Source organism: Heterodontus francisci, unplaced genomic scaffold, assembly GCF_036365525.1.
Source record: "Heterodontus francisci isolate sHetFra1 unplaced genomic scaffold, sHetFra1.hap1 HAP1_SCAFFOLD_377, whole genome shotgun sequence".
Taxonomy (NCBI): Eukaryota; Metazoa; Chordata; class Chondrichthyes; order Heterodontiformes; family Heterodontidae; genus Heterodontus; species Heterodontus francisci.
Genome location: NW_027142041.1, coordinates 834,356 through 850,651, shown reverse-complemented (window position 1 = coordinate 850,651; position 16,296 = coordinate 834,356). Strand labels below are relative to the sequence as shown.

Here is a 16,296-nt window from a genome sequence, read left to right as displayed (position 1 = left end):
CATGCATTTAACCAGCCGAGTGCTACAAAGGGTCTAACGTGTAGGTGCAGGAATACCTGCTGTTCTGTGTGTAGGCCGGACACTGCCATGTACGTACTCCCAATGGTCTTGATCTTTTCAATATTCTCAAAACGTTCATCACCCAGCAGCTACAGAAATAAACCATGGGAAACAGAATCAATTCAGATCAACATTACCACTCAAAAAAAGCAATAACTTGTGTTTCAATAGCGACTTTCACATAAAGCAACATCCCCATGCATCTTCAAAGAGACATAATCAAAAGGAGATATTGGGATAGGTCACCAATAGTTTGGTCAAAGATGTGGGTTTTGAAAGAGAAAGAAGTACAGTGGTTGAGAAAGGAAATTCTAGTCTGGGCATCGACAACAGAAGGCATAGCCATCAATGGTGGGGAAAGGGAAGATCAATATGTGAGAGGTCAGGGTCGAAGCAGCACACAGCTCTCAGAGGGTTATAGGGCTGGAGGAGGTTATAGAGATAGGGAGAAGCAAGGTCAAGGAGGAAAAATAATTTTAAAATATTATATTTTAATTCTTAACTGAGGTGTTGCTGGACCAGGAACCATTGTAGGGCAGCAAACACAAGGGTAATGGGTGAATGGGGCTTAGTGAGAGTCTGGTATGGGCAACAGTGTTTTAGATGGGCTGAAGTTTACAGAGGACGGAAGATGGATGACTGGCCAGGAAACCATTGGAATAGTCTAGAGGCAATAAAGGCTTAGAATCACAGAACGTTTACAGCACAGAAAGAGACCACTTGGCCCATCGTGTCTGTGCCGGCCGAAAAACCATCCACCCATTCTAATCCCAACTTCCAGCATTTGGTCCGTAGCCCTGCAGATTACAACACTTGAGATGCATATCCAGACTCCTTTTGAATGAGTTGAGGGTTTCTGCCTCAACTACCCTTTCACACAGTGAGTTCCAGACCTCCATTACCCTCTGAGTGAAAAAGAATTTCCTAATCTCCCCTTGAATCTTTCTACCAATCACTTTAAATCTATAAGAACATAAGAACTAGGAGCAGGAGTAGGCAATTCAGCCCCTCAAACCTGCTCTGCCATTCAATACGATCATGGCTGATCTCATCTCGGCCTCAACTCCACTTTCCTGCCTGTTCTCCATAACCCTTCAACCCATTACTAATTAAAAATCTGTCTATCTCCTCCTTAAATTTACCCAATGTTCCGGCAACCACTGCACTCTGGGGTAGTGAATTCCACAGACTCATGACTCTTTGAGAGAAGTAATTTCTCCTCATCTTTATTTTAAATCTGCTACCCCTTATCCTAAAACTATGACTTCTCGTTCTAGATTGCCCCAGCAGAGGAAACATCCTCTCTTTGACTACTTTGTCAATCCCCTTAATCATCTTCTATGCCTCAATTAGATCTCCTCTCATTCTTCTAAACTCTAGGGAGTAAAGGCCTAAACTGCTCAATCTCTCTTCATAAGACAAACCCCTCATCTCTGGAATCAATCTAGTGAACCTCCTCTGAACTGCCTCCAATTCAACTACATCCCTCCTCAAGTAAGGGGACCAAAACTGTACGCAATACTCCAGGTGCGGTCTCACTAATGCCTTGTACAGTTGCAGCAACACTTCCCTACTTTTATACTCTTATTTCTTTAGCAATAAATGCCAAAATTCCATTTGCCTTCCTTATTACCTGCTGCACCTGCAAACTAGTTTTCTGCGATTCATGCACGAGGACACCCAGATCCCTCTGCACCAAAGCACTCTGAAGTTTCTCTCCATTTAGATAATAATTTGCTTTTCTAATCTTCCAACCAAAATGAATAACCTCACACTTATCCACATTAAACTCCATCTGCCAAATTTTGGCCCATTCACCTAACCTATCCATATCCATTTGTAAATTTCTTATTTCTTTATTGCAACTTACTATCTCACTTATTTTAGTGTCATCTGCAAATTTGGCTATAGTACCTTCTATCCCTGCATCCAAGTCATTAATATAGATTGTAAATAGTTGGGGCCCGAGGACCGAACCCTGTGGCACCCCACTAGTTACATCTTGCCAACCAGAAAAAGACCCATTTATCTCGACTCTGTTTTCTGTTGGTTAGCCAATCCTCTATCAAAGCTAATAAATTGCCCCTAACCCCATGTGATCTTATCTTGGGTATTAACTTTTTGTGCGGCACCTTATCAAATGCATTCTGGAAGTCCAGATATACTACATCTACAGGATCCCCATTATCCACTTTACTTGTTACATCTTCGAAAAACACGAGTAAATTAATGGGTGGCACAGTGGTTAGCACTGCAGCCTCATAGCTCCAGCGACCCAGATTCAGTTCTTGGTACTATCTGTGCGGAGTTTGTAAGTTCTCCCTGTGACTGTGTGGGTTTCTGCTAGGTGCTCCGGTTTCCTCCCACAGACAAAGACTTGCAGGTTGATAGGTAAACTGACCATTGTAAATTGCCCCTAGCATAGGTAGGAGAATTGTGGGGATGTGGTAGGGAATATGGGATTCATGTAGGATATGTATAAATGGATGGTTGGCACAGACTCAGTGGGCCAAAAGGCCTGTGTCAGTGCTGTATCTCTCTATGACTAAATTAGTCAAACATGATTTACCCTTTATAAAACCACGCTGACTCTGATGGATTGGATTTTGACTTTCTAAATGTCCTGTTATTACTTCCTTAATAATGGATTCTAACAATTTCCCAACGACAGATATTAAACTAACTGATCTATAGTTTCCTACTTTCTGCCTCCCTCCCTTTTTGAATAAGGGCGTTATATTAGCATTTTTCCAATCCACTGGAACCTTTCCCGTATCCAGCGAATTTTGGAATATTATAACCAATGGATCCACTATCTCCACTGCCACTTCCTTTAAGACCCTAGGATGTCGGCCATCAGGCCCTGGGGACTTGTCTGCCTTCAATCCCAATAGTTTGCTCAGTACGTTTTCCCTAGTGATGATGATTGTTCTAAGTTCCTCTCTTTCTATAACCTCTGCATTACCTGTTACTATTGGGATGGTACTAGTGTCCTCCACTGTGAAAACTGAGGCAAAATACTGATTTAGTGTCTACGCCATTTCTGTGTCCCTTCTATTAACTCCCCAGTCAAATCCTCCAAGGGACCAACATTCACTTTAGCTACTCTCTTCCCTTTTATATACATATAGGAGCTTTTGCTATCTGTTTTTATATTTTGCGCTCGTTTTCTTTCATAATTTACCTTTGCTCTTTTTATTACTTTTTTAGTAAACCTTTGTTGATCTTTAAAAGTTTCCCAATCTTCCAGCCTGCCACTGGCCTTTGCAATATGGTGTGCCTTAGTTTTTGTCTTTATGTTATCCTTAACTTCCTTGCTTAGCCATGGATGTTTTTTCCCCTCTTACAATCTTTCTTCCTCTCTGGAAAATATTTTAGTTGGGAGGAATTGAATATCTCCTTAAACATCTGCCACTGCTCATCAACTGTCTTACCTTTTAGTCTTCCTGCCCAGTCCACTGGGGCCAAATCTGTCCTCATGCCTATGTAATTACCTTTGTTTAACTCCAGAACACTAGTGTGGAACTCCAGTTTCATGCCCTCAAACTGAATTTGAAATTCTAGCATTCTATGCCCTCTAGTCACTGACCTCTCTGCTAAGGTAAATTGGCCCTTCACAATTTTGTACATTTCAATCAGATCTCCCCTCAGCCTTCTCTGTTCCAAGGAGAACAACCCCAGCCTATTCAATCTTTCCTCATAGCTGCATTTTTCCAGTCCTGGTAATATCCTCGTAAATCTCCTCTGTACCCTCTCTAATGCAATTACATCCTTTCTGTAATGAGGTGACCAGAACTGCACACTGTACTCAAGTTGTGGCCTAACCAATGAGTTATACAGTTCCAGCATAACCTCCCTGATCTTGTATTCTACACCTCGGCTAATAAAGGAAATGATTCCATATGCCTTCTTAACCACCCTATCAACCTGTCCTGCTACCTTCAGGGATCTGTGGGCATTCACTCCAAGTTTCCTCACTTCCTCTACACTTCTCAGTATTTTCCCATTAATCGTGTACTCCTTTGCCTTGTTTGACTTCCCCAAATGCATCACCTCACACTTCTCCAGGTTGAATTCAATTTGCCACTTTTATGCCCATTTGACCAGACCATCAATATCTTCCTGCAGCCGACAGCTATCCTCCTCGCTATCTACCACACGGCCAATCTTTGTGTCGTCTTCCAACCTCTTAGAACATGGAAACATAGAAAATAGGAGCAGGAGTAGGCCATTGGCCCTTCGGGCCTGCTCCGCCATTCAAAAAAGATCATGGCTGATCGTCTAATTCAGTACCCTGTTCCCGCTTTCTCCCCATATCCCTTGATCCCTTTGGCATTAAGAAACATATCTATTTCCTTCTTGAATATATTTCATGATTTTGCCTCCATTGCCTTCTGTGGTAGAGAATTCCACAGGTTCACCACCCTCTGAGTGAAGAAATTTCTCCTCATCTCGGTTCTAAATGGCATACTCCGTATCCTGAGACTGTCACCCCTGGTTTGACCAATCTATATGTAGATCAAAGTCCCCATGATTACAGTTGTACCCTTATTGCACGCGTCTCTAATTTCCTGTTTAATGCCATCCTTTACATCTCCACTACTGTTTAGGGCTTATAGACAACCCCCACCAACGTCTTCTGCCCCTTGGTGTTTCTTAGCTCCAGCCATACAGATTCCACATCATGATCTTCCGAGCCAATATCCTTCCTCAATATTGCATTGATTTCCTCCTTTACTAACAATGCTACTCCACCTCCTTTCCCTTTTTGCCTGTCCTTCCTAAATATTGAATATTTCCTAAATATTGAATACCCCTGGATGTTCAGTTCCCATTCTTGGTCATCTTGCAGCCATGTCTCCATAATCGCTACTAAATCATAACCGTTCATATCTATTTGCGCTGTTAATTCATCTACCTTATTACGAATGCTCCGCGCATGAAGACACAATGCCATTAGACTTGTCTTTTTAACATTGTTAGTCATCTTAGCTTTATTTTGCACTGTGGCCCCATTTGTTTCTCGCCCTTGTTTTCTCTGCCTTCCTCTTTTGCTTCTTACCTTCCTGTCTTTCATTTCTATTCTTGTTTCCCTCTCCTCTGTCTCCCCACTCAGATTCCCAACCCCCTGCCATTGTAGTTTAAACCCCCCGCCCCGAGGAAATTGGTCCCAGTCCTGCCCAAATGCAACCCGTCCAGCTTGTACTGGTCCCACCTTCCCCAGAACCGGTCCCAATGTTCCAGGAATCTGAATCCCTCCCCACTGCACCATTTCTCCAGCCACGTATTCATCTGATATATCCTGCTATTTCTGCTCTCACTAATCCTGAGATTACTATGTTTGAGGTCCTACTTTTTAATGTTCATCCGAACTCCCTATATTCAGCTTGTAGGACATTAACATGAGAGTGGCACAGTGGTTAGCAATGCAGCCTCACAGCTCCAGTGACCTGGGTTCAGTTCTGGGTACTATCTGTACGGAGTTTGCAAGTTCTCTCTGTGACACGTGGGTTTCCGCCGGGTGCTCTGGTTTTCTCCCACAGCCAAAGACTTGCAGGTTGAAAGGTAAATTGGCCAGCTGTTCAATATTCAGTGTATTCACACCTAATCTGTACTAATACTTTGTCTTTCAACACACCATTAACATATTGTTTGCCTTTGCTCCGTGACCTTTTGGTCAACTATGTGGCCTGGTCCAATCTGCACCTTCTCCTTTGTTATCTCGTGCCCCACCCCCACCTCACTTGCTTATAATCTGTGACTTTTCTAATATTTGTCAGTTCTGAAGAAGGGTCACTGACCCGAAACGTTAACTCTGCTTCTCTTTCCACAGATGCTGCCAGACCTGCTGAGTGATTCCAGCATTTCTTGTTTTTGTTTCAGATTTCCAGCATCCGCAGTATTTTGCTTTTATTACCAAGATCTCTCTGTTCATCTACACTACCAAGAATCTTCCCATTAGCCCAGTACTCTCCATTCCTGTTACTCCTTCCAAAGTGAATCACCTCACACTTTTCCGCATTAAACTCCATTTGCCATCTCTCAGCCCAGCTCTGCAGCCTATCTATGTCCCTCTGTACCCTACAACATCCTTCGGCACTATCCACAACTCCACCGACCTTCGTGTCATCCGCAAATTTACTAACCCACCCTTCTACACCCTCTTCCAGGTCATTTATAAAAATGACAAACAGCAGTGGTCCGGCCCTGGTGATTTATCCACTTTCAAGGATGCTAATACCATTAATACTTCCTTTATCTTTCTATGTTTATCACATCCAATATTTCACACTCCTCCTCAACTACAATATCTGCATTGTCCCCCTCTTTTGTGAAGACATGTGCAAAGTATTTATTAAGAACCATATCCACATCTTCTGCCCATATACATAGGTTACCTTTTTGGTATTTTATGGGCCCTACTCTTTCCTTAGTTATCCCCTTACTGGTGATATATTGTTAGAACATCTTTGGGTTCACCTTGATTTTGCTTGCTAATATTCTTTCATGCCCTCTTTTATCTTTCCTGATTTCCTTTTGATTTCACCTCTCCACTTTCTATACTCCTCTCAGCTTTCTGTAGTATTGAGTTCTCGGTGTCGGACATAAGCTTTCCTTTTCTGCCTTATCTTACCCTGTAAGCTCCTTGACATCCATGGGGTTCTAGACTTGACTGTTTCACCCTTTTTCTTTGTTTACATGTTTTCTCTGAACCCCTTGAATCTCCCCTTTGAATGCCTCCCACTGTTCTGACACTGATTTACCTTCAAGTAGCTGTTTCCAGTCCACTTTCGCTAAATCACTCTTCAGTTTAGTAAAATTGGCCTTGCCCCAATTGAGATCTCTAACTCCTGTTCTATCTCTGTCCTTTTCCATAATTATGTTAAAACTGACTGAATCATGATCACTACCACCAAAATGCTCTCCCACTGCCACTCCTTCCACCTGCTCAGCTTCATTTCCGAAAACTAAGTCTAAAACTGTGCCCTCTCTTGTTGGACTTGCTACATACTGGGCAAAATAAGTTCTCCTGAATGCACCTCATGAATTCTGCTCCCTCAATTCCTTTCACACTAGAACAATCCCAGTTAACATTGGGGTAATTAAAATCCCCGGCCCTACTGTTCTTGCAAACGTGGTGGTGAGCTGCCTTCTTGAACCACTGCAGTCATAGGGGTGTCGGATGCTTTTAGAGAGTTCCAGGATTTTACCCAGCGACAGTGAAGGAATGTCGATATATTTCCAAGTCAGGATGGTGTGTGACTTGGAGGGGAACTTGCAGGTGGTGACATCCCCGTGCATCTGCTGCCCTTGTCCTTCTAGTTGGTAGAGGTTATGGGTTTGGAAGGTGCTGTCGATGGAGCCTTGGTGAGTTGCTGCAGTGCATCTTGTAGATGGTACACACTGCTGCCACTGTGCGTCAGTGGTGAAGGGAGTGAATGTTGAAGGTGGTGGATGGGGTGCCAATCAAGCGGGCTGCTTTGTCCTGGATGGTGTCAAGCTTCCTGTGTGTTGTTGGAGCTGCACCCATCCAGGCAAGTGGAGAGTATTCCATTACACTCCTGACTTGTGCCTTGTAGATGATGGACAGGCTTTGGGGAGTCAGGAGGTGAGTTACTCGCCACAGAATTCCCAGCCTCTGACCTGCTCTTGTAGCCCCGGCATTTATGTGGCTGGTCCAGTTTATCTTCTGGTCAATGGTAAACCCCATTCTGTCTTGAACATGCTTAATGATTGAGCTTCCACAGCCCTCTGAGGTAGAGAATTCCAAAGATTCAGGATGTTGGCCTGACGCAAAGGAACCATTTCCAATGTCAGTTAGCATGGGGGTCAGGAAAGGAAGTGGAGTGGTCAGTAGTTTAGTGGGAATAAGGTCGATGGAGCAAGAGGTAAATGTCATGGACAAGCTAAACATGAGGACATGAGGGGAGATAGGAGAGAAATTAGATAGAGATGTGGGTTCAGGGATAGGGCATGGAAGCAGCAGAGTCAACTGACAATAAGTAGTAATAATTCGAATGCCTGAGAATGTTAGCACAAGGAGTGTGAGGCAGTGTCGAGCCATTCCCGACTCCACAGTGCAGAGGGAACAGTAAGTGCTAATGGGGATATTCGAGACACCTGTGTAAATGCTGAGATTGAACATAGGAGCAGGAGTAGGCCATTCAGCCTGTCGAGCCTGCTCCGACATTCAATTTGATCACAGCTGATCATCTATCTCAATGCACTTACCTGCACTATCCCCATATCCCTTGATGTCATTAGTATCCAGATATCTGTTGATTCCTGTCTTGAACATACTCAATGATTGAGCTTCCACAGCCCGCTGAGGTAGAGAATTCCACAGATTCACCACACTCTGAGTGAAGAAATTCCTCCTCACCTCAGTCTTAAATGTCCTCCCCCTCATTCTGAGACTGTGTCCCCTGGTTCTAGACTCACCAGCCAGAGGAAACATCCTATACACATCTACCCTGTTACACCCTGTAAGAATTTTGTACATTTCAATGAGATCACCTCTCATTCTTTGAAACTCTATAGAATACAGGCCCAGTCTCCTCAATCTCTCCTCATAAGACAATCCTGCCTTCCCAGGGATTAGTCAGGTGAATCTCTGTTACATTCCCTCTATGGCAAATATATCCTTCCTGAGATAAGGAGACCAAAACTCCAGGTGCAGTCTCACCAAGGATTTATGCAATTGCAGAAGACATCTTTACTCCTGTCGTCAAACCCCTTTGCAATGAAGGCCAACATACCATTTACCTTCCTAATTGCTTGCTGCACCTGCTTACTAGCTTTTAGTGACTCATGAACAAGGACACCCAGGTCTCTTTGGACATGAACACTTCCCAACCTCTCACCAGTTAAGAAATACTTTTCTATTTTTCTATCAAAGTGGATCATTTTACATTTATTCACATTTTATTCCATCTGCAATGTTCTTGCACAATTACTTAACCTGTCCAAATCCCCTTGAAGCTTCCTTGCATCCTCCTCACAATTTACATTCCCACCTAGTTTTGCGTGATCAGCAAATTTGGAAATATTTCAATTGGTCACCACATCCAAATTATTTATGTAGATTGTAAACAGCTGTGGCCCAAGCACTGATCCTTGCGGTACCCCACTAGTCACAGACTGCCATTCTGAGAATGACCTGTTTATTCCTACTCACTGCTTTCTGTCTATTAACCAATTCTCAATCCATACCTGTATATTACCCCAATCCCATGTGCTCGAATTTGTTTACTAACCTCCTGTGTGAGACTTTATCGAAAGCCTTCTGAAAATCCAAATACAGCACAACCACTGGTTCTCCTTTATCTATGCTACAAGTAACATCCTCAAAAAACTCCAATAGGTTTGACAAACATGATTTCCCTTTCATAAATCCATGTTGACTCTGCCCAATCATATCATTATTTTCCAAGCGTCTAGGTTTCCAACCCCGTAGGCGGTCATGTGTCACCTTTGGCATGTTTCCGGCAGTTCCTGCAGCCATACTGGTGCCAAACGTCGTGTCCTGCACTCCTTTGGACCCCACCAGAAAGGCCGAGAGGGGGGTTTTGACGACTAGGCAACTCTCAACCTCCATAAATTTGCCCAGGCATGCGCCATGGAGAGGTCACTCCATAGTTGCCTCACAGCGACTGAAACAACACGGAAGGCAGCAGTTACGGGTTATAAGTCCAGATAAATTGGCGTAGAAACTGGGCGCCACGGGTTGCCTTTGTCGGTGGGAGAGGTCATTGCACCTCACTGGACAGCTACCGCCCGCCTCAAACCGGGCAGCCCCCGGTCAATAAGGTTCTGTCCCGCCACAGTCTGCCTGCTTCAATGGGTGCTTGGAGCTCAGGGTCATTGCCCGAAAGGTGGACTGATACACCGCACCAAACAACATGAAAAAAGGAAAGAAGGTACCAGCCCTTCGCTTTGCAAGCTGGAACGTCAGAACTATGTGTCCTGGCCTGTCGGAAGACCTTACACAAATCAACGATTCTCGGAAGACCGCCATCATTAACAACGAGCTCAGTAGACTCAATGTGGACATTGCAGCACTTCAGGAGACTCGCCTCCCCGCGAGTGGCTCTCTAGCAGAGCAAGACTACACCTTCTTCTGGCAGGGCAGGGATCCTGAAGAACCAAGACAGCATGGAGTGGGCTTCGCCATCAGAAACTCCTTGCTCAGCATGATAGAGCCTCCCTCAAATGGCTCGGAACGCATACTGTCCATCCGACTGCTCACCACCTCTGGTCCAGTACACCTACTCAGCATCTATGCTCCAACACTCTGTTCCGCACCTGAAGCTAAAGACCAGTTCTATGAACAACTCCATAACATCATTAGCAGCATCCCCAACACCGAACACCTATTCCTGCTGGGGGACTTTAATGCCAGGGTTGGGGCCGACCATGACTCATGGCCCTCCTGCCTTGGGCGCTATGGCGTTGGAAGGATGAATGAGAACGGGCAGAGACTGCTTGAGTTGTGTACCTATCATAACCTCTGCATCACCAACTCGTTCTTTCACACTAAACCCTGTCACCAGGTTTCATGGAGGCACCCAAGATCACGTCGTTGGCACCAGCTAGACCTCATTGTCACAAGGCGAGCCGCCTTAAACAGTGTTCAAATCACACGCAGCTTCCACAGTGCGGACTGCGACACCGACCACTCCCTGGTGTGCAGCAAGGTTAGACTCAGACCAAAGAAGTTGCATCATTCCAAGCAGAAGGGCCACCCGCGCATCAACACGAGCAGAATTTCTCACCCACAGCTGTTACAAAAATTTCTAAATTCACTTGTAACAGCCCTTCAAAACACTCCCACAGGGGATGCTGAGACCAAGTGGGCCCACATCAGAGACGCCATCTATGAGTCAGCTTTGACCACCTACGGCAAAAGTGCGAAGAGAAATGCAGACTGGTTTCAATCTCATAATGAAGAGCTGGAACCTGTCATAGCCGCTAAGCGCATTGCACTTTTGAACTACAAGAAAGCCCCCAGCGATTTAACATCCGCAGCACTTAAAGCAGCCAGAAGTACTGCACAAAGAACAGCTAGGCGTTGCGCAAACGACTACTGGCAACACCTATGCAGTCATATTCAGCTGGCCTCAGACACCGGAAACATCAGAGGAATGTATGATGGCATGAAGAGAGCTCTTGGGCCAACCATCAAGAAGATCACCCCCCTCAAATCTAAATCGGGGGACATAATCACTGACCAACGCAAACAGATGGACCGCTGGGTTGAGCACTACCTAGAACTGTACTCCAGGGAGAATGCTGTCACTGAGACTGCCCTCAATGCAGCCCAGCCTCTACCAGTCATGGATGAGCTGGACATACAGCCAACCAAATCGGAACTCAGTGATGCCATTGATTCCCTAGCCAGCGGAAAAGCCCCTGGGAAGGACAGCATTACCCCTGAAATAATCAAGAGTGCCAAGCCTGCTATACTCTCAGCACTACATGAACTGCTATGCCTGTGCTGGGACGAGGGAGCAGTACCCCAGGACATGCGCGATGCCAACATCATCACCCTCTATAAAAACAAAGGTGACCGCGGTGACTGCAACAACTACCGTGGAATCTCCCTGCTCAGCATAGTGGGGAAAGTCTTTGCTCGAGTCGCTCTGAACAGGCTCCAGAAGCTGGCCGAGCGCGTCTACCCTGAGGCACAGTGTGGCTTTCGTGCAGAGAGATCGACTATTGACATGCTGTTCTCCCTTCGTCAGATACAGGAGAAATGCCGTGAACAACAGATGCCCCTCTACATTGCTTTCATTGATCTCACCAAAGCCTTTGACCTCGTCAGCAGACGTGGTCTCTTCAGACTACTAGAAAAGATCGGATGTCCACCAAAGCTACTAAGTATCATCACCTCATTCCATGACAATATGAAAGGCACAATTCAACATGGTGGCTCCTCATCAGAGCCCTTTCCTATCCTGAGTGGTGTGAAACAGGGCTGTGTTCTCGCACCCACACTTTTTGGGATTTTCTTCTCCCTGCTGCTTTCACATGCGTTCAAATCCTCTGAAGAAGGAATTTTCCTCCACACAAGATCAGGGGGCAGGTTGTTCAACCTTGCCCGTCTAAGAGCGAAGTCCAAAGTACGGAAAGTCCTCATCAGAGAACTCCTCTTTGCTGACGATGCTGCTTTAACATCTCACACTGAAGAATGCCTGCAGAGTCTCATCGACAGGTTTGCGTCTGCCTGCAATGAATTTGGCCTAACCATCAGCCTCAAGAAAACGAACATCATGGGGCAGGATGTCAGAAATGCTCCATCCATCAATATTGGCGACCACGCTCTGGAAGTGGTTCAAGAGTTCACCTACCTAGGCTCAACTATCACCAGTAACCTGTCTCTAGATGCAGAAATCAACAAGCGCATGGGTAAGGCTTCCACTGCTATGTTCAGACTGGCCAAGAGAGTGTGGGAAAATGGCGCACTGACACGGAACACAAAAGTCCGAGTGTATCAGGCCTGTGTCCTCAGTACCTTGCTCTACGGCAGCGAGGCCTGGACAACGTATGCCAGCCAAGAGCGACGTCTCAATTCATTCCATCTTCGCTGCCTTCGGAGAATACTTGGCATCAGGTGGCAGGACTATATCTCCAACACAGAAGTCCTTGAAGCGGCCAACATCCCCAGCTTATACACACTACTGAGTCAGCGGCGCTTGAGATGGCTTGGCCATGTGAGCCGCATGGAAGATGGCAGGATCCCCAAAGACACATTGTACAGCGAGCTCGCCACTGGTATCAGACCCACCGGCCGTCCATGTCTCCGTTATAAAGACGTCTGCAAACGCGACATGAAATCGTGTGACATTGATCACAAGTCGTGGGAGTCAGTTGCCAGCATTCGCCAGAGCTGGCGGGCAGCCATAAAGACAGGGCTAAATTGTGGCGAGTCGAAGAGACTTAGTAGTTGGCAGGAAAAAAGACAGAGGCGCAAGGGGAGAGCCAACTGTGCAACAGCCCCAACAAACAAATTTCTCTGCAGCACCTGTGGAAGAGCCTGTCACTCCAGAATTGGCCTTTATAGCCACTCCAGGCGCTGCTTCACAAACCACTGACCACCTCCAGGCGCGTATCCATTGTCTCTCGAGATAAGGAGGCCCAAAAGAGTTATCACATACTTTATGATAGATTCTAACTTTCCCTACTACTGACATCAAACTAACAGTTCTGGAATTCCCCATTTTCTCTCTCACTCCCTTCTTAAATAGTGGGGTTACATTTGCTACTTTCCAATCTGCAGGAACCATTCCAGAATCTATCGAATTTTGAAAGATGCATCCACTATCTCTATAGCCATCCCCTTCTAACACTAGAGTAGAGAATAGTAAGTTATTATGTGGGGGCACAAGAACACAAGTAATAGGAACGGAAGTAGACCATTCGGCCCATTGAGCCTGCTCCGCCATTCAATACGATTATGGCTGCTTCAATTTTATTTTCCTGCCCGCTCCCCATATCCCTTGATTCCCTGTGAGGAGTCCCTGATGAAAGGTCACAGACCTGAAACGTTAACTTTGCTACTCTCTCCACTGATGCTAACAGACCTGCTGAGTATGTCCAGCACTTTTTGTTTTTGTGTCAAAGAAGGACTAGACTGGGTGTTGAACATTGCAGGATACTGGTGTTCAGGATAAAAGGAGGAGGGGTGTTGGTATTGATTAAGGAGAGCATTGCAGTGCTGGAGAAAAAGGATGTCCCAGAGGGGTCAAGACAGAATCAATTTGGCTGGAGCTAAGGAACAGAAATGGTGCAGTTACATTGCTCGGTGTTGTCTACAGGCCACCAGCTAGTGGGAAGGACGTGGAGGAACAAAGTTGCTAGGAAATTACAGAGAGGTGCAAAAATTATAGGGTAGCTACTTTAATGATCCAAACATAGACTGGGATACTAGCAGTACAAAGGGCAGTAAGGGGCAAGAGTTCCTAGAGTGTGTTCAGGAATACTTTCTAGAACAGTATCTAGTCCAATGAGAAAGGAGGCACTGCTAGAACTGGTTCTTGGGAATGAGGTGGGCCAAGTGGATCAAGTATCAGTAGATCATTTAGGGGATAGTGATCATTTGTATCATAAGGCTTAGGCTAACTATGGGAAAGGACAAAGAACAATCCAGAGTAAGAATAATTAACTGGGGGAAAGCCAACTTCAATGGATAAAAGGGAGCTGGGACAAATAAATTGGAGTCAAAAGTGGCAGAGAAAACGGTTGCGGAACAATGGGCTACCTTCAAAGAGATAGTTCGGGCACAGTCAAGGCATGTTCCCTCGAAGGGAAAAGGTAGAATAAACAAATCCAGAGCTCCCTGGATGACAAACTGGTAAAGATTAAGATAAAGAAGAAAAAATGTGTTTATGACAGATGCCAGGTAGAAAATACTATTGAGAACCAGGCTGAATATAGATGGTCCAGAGGGGAAGTGAAAAAGCAAATAAGAGAAGCAAAGAGAGAGCATGAAAAGAGACTGGCAACTAGCATTAAAGGAAATTCCAAAGTTTTCTATAGACATATAATTAGTAAAAGGACGAGTGGGGCTGATTAGGGACCACAAAGGCGATTTACGCACGGAGGCAGAGGGCATAGCTGAGGTACTAAATGAATACTTTGCATCTGTCTTTACCAAGGAAGAAGATGCAACCCAGGCAATGGTGAAAGAGGAGATAATTCAGACACTAGAGGGGTTTAAAATTGATAATGAGGAAGTATTAGATAGGCTGTCTGTACTTAAGGTGGATAAAGCACCAGGGCCGGATGAAATGCATCCATGGATACTGAAGGAAGTAAGGGTGGAAATCGCAGAGGCCCCTTCAGTCTTCCTTAGACTCGGGGGTGGTGCCAGAGGACTGGAGAATTGCAAATATTACACCCTTGTTCAAAAGGTTGTGAAGATAAACCCAGCAACTACAGGCCAGTCAGTTTAGCTTTGGTGGTGGGAAAAACTCTAGGAAAAATAATTCGGACAAAATCAATAGTCACATGGACAAATGCGAGTTAATTAAGGAAGGCCAGTATCAATTTCTTTAGGGAAAATCATGTTTAACTAACTTGCTGGAGTTTTTTGAGGAGGTAACAGAGAGGGTTGATGAGGGCAATGCTGTTGATGTGGTGTACATGGACTTTCAAAAGACGTTTGATACAGTATCACACAACAGACTTGTGAGCAAACTTGTAGCTCATGGAATAAAAGGGACGGTAGCAACATGGATACGAAATTGGCTGAGTGACAGGAAACAAAGAGTAGAGGTTAATGGATGTTTTTCAGGCTGGAGGAAGGTTTGTAGTGGAGTTCTCCAGGAATCAGTGTTGGGACCCTTGCTTTTCCTTATATATATTAATGACCTAGACCTTGGTGTACAGGGCACAATTGCAAAGTTTACAGATGATACGAGACGTGCAAGCATTGTGAACTGTGAGGAGGATAGTGTAGAACTCTTTGAAGGCGGCAGGACAGGTTGAGAGAGCAGTTAATAAAGCATACAGTATCCTGGGCTTTATTAATATGGGGAATAGTGCACAAGAAGAAGGAAGTTATTTTGAACTTGTATAAGACTCTAGTTCATCCTCAGCTGGAATATTGTGTCCAGTTCTGGGTGCCGCACTTGAGGAAAGACATAAGGGCATTGGAGAGAGTACAGAAAAGATTCACGTGAATGGTTCCAAAAATGAGGAATTTCAGTTATGAAGATAGATTGGAGAAGTTAGGACTGTTTTCCTTGGACAGGAGAAGGCTGAGAGGTGATTTGATAGAGGTATTCAAAATCATGAGGGGTCTGGACAGAGTAGATAGAGAGAAACTGTTCCCACCCATGAAAGGACCGAGAACGAGAGGGCACAGATTTAAAGTATTTGGTAAGAGAAGCAAAAGTGACATGAGGAAAAACTTTTTAACGCAGCGAGTGGTTAAGGTCTGGAATGTGCTGCTGAGAAAGTGGTGGAGGCAGGTTCAATTGAAGCATTCAAAAGGGAATTGGACAGTTATATGAAAAGGAAGAATGTGCAGGGTTACGGGGAGAAGGTGGCGAAATGGCACTAGCTGAATAGCTCTTTCAGAGAGCTGGCACGGACATGATGGACCAAATGGCCTCTTTCTGCACTGTTACAATACCGTGATTCTGTGGTTCAACACCCTGAACAGAAGCAGGTACGTGGGGACACCTGAGTAAAGACAACCTGCCATGGATGAGCCACACGAGTCACCATCAC

The 16,296-nt window shown here is 45.1% G+C and overlaps 1 protein-coding gene across 1 annotated transcript in view; it reads right to left on the bottom strand.

Annotated features, from left to right (window-relative positions):
• The window catches only part of LOC137366348 (adenylate cyclase type 8-like), a 266,926-nt gene that overhangs the window by 22,308 nt on the left and 228,322 nt on the right, over positions 1-16,296 (bottom strand). The window contains exon 24 of the mRNA XM_068028243.1: positions 57-149. Within this exon, the coding sequence (XP_067884344.1) occupies positions 57-149 (93 nt within the window). The remainder of the gene's footprint in view (positions 1-56; positions 150-16,296) is intronic.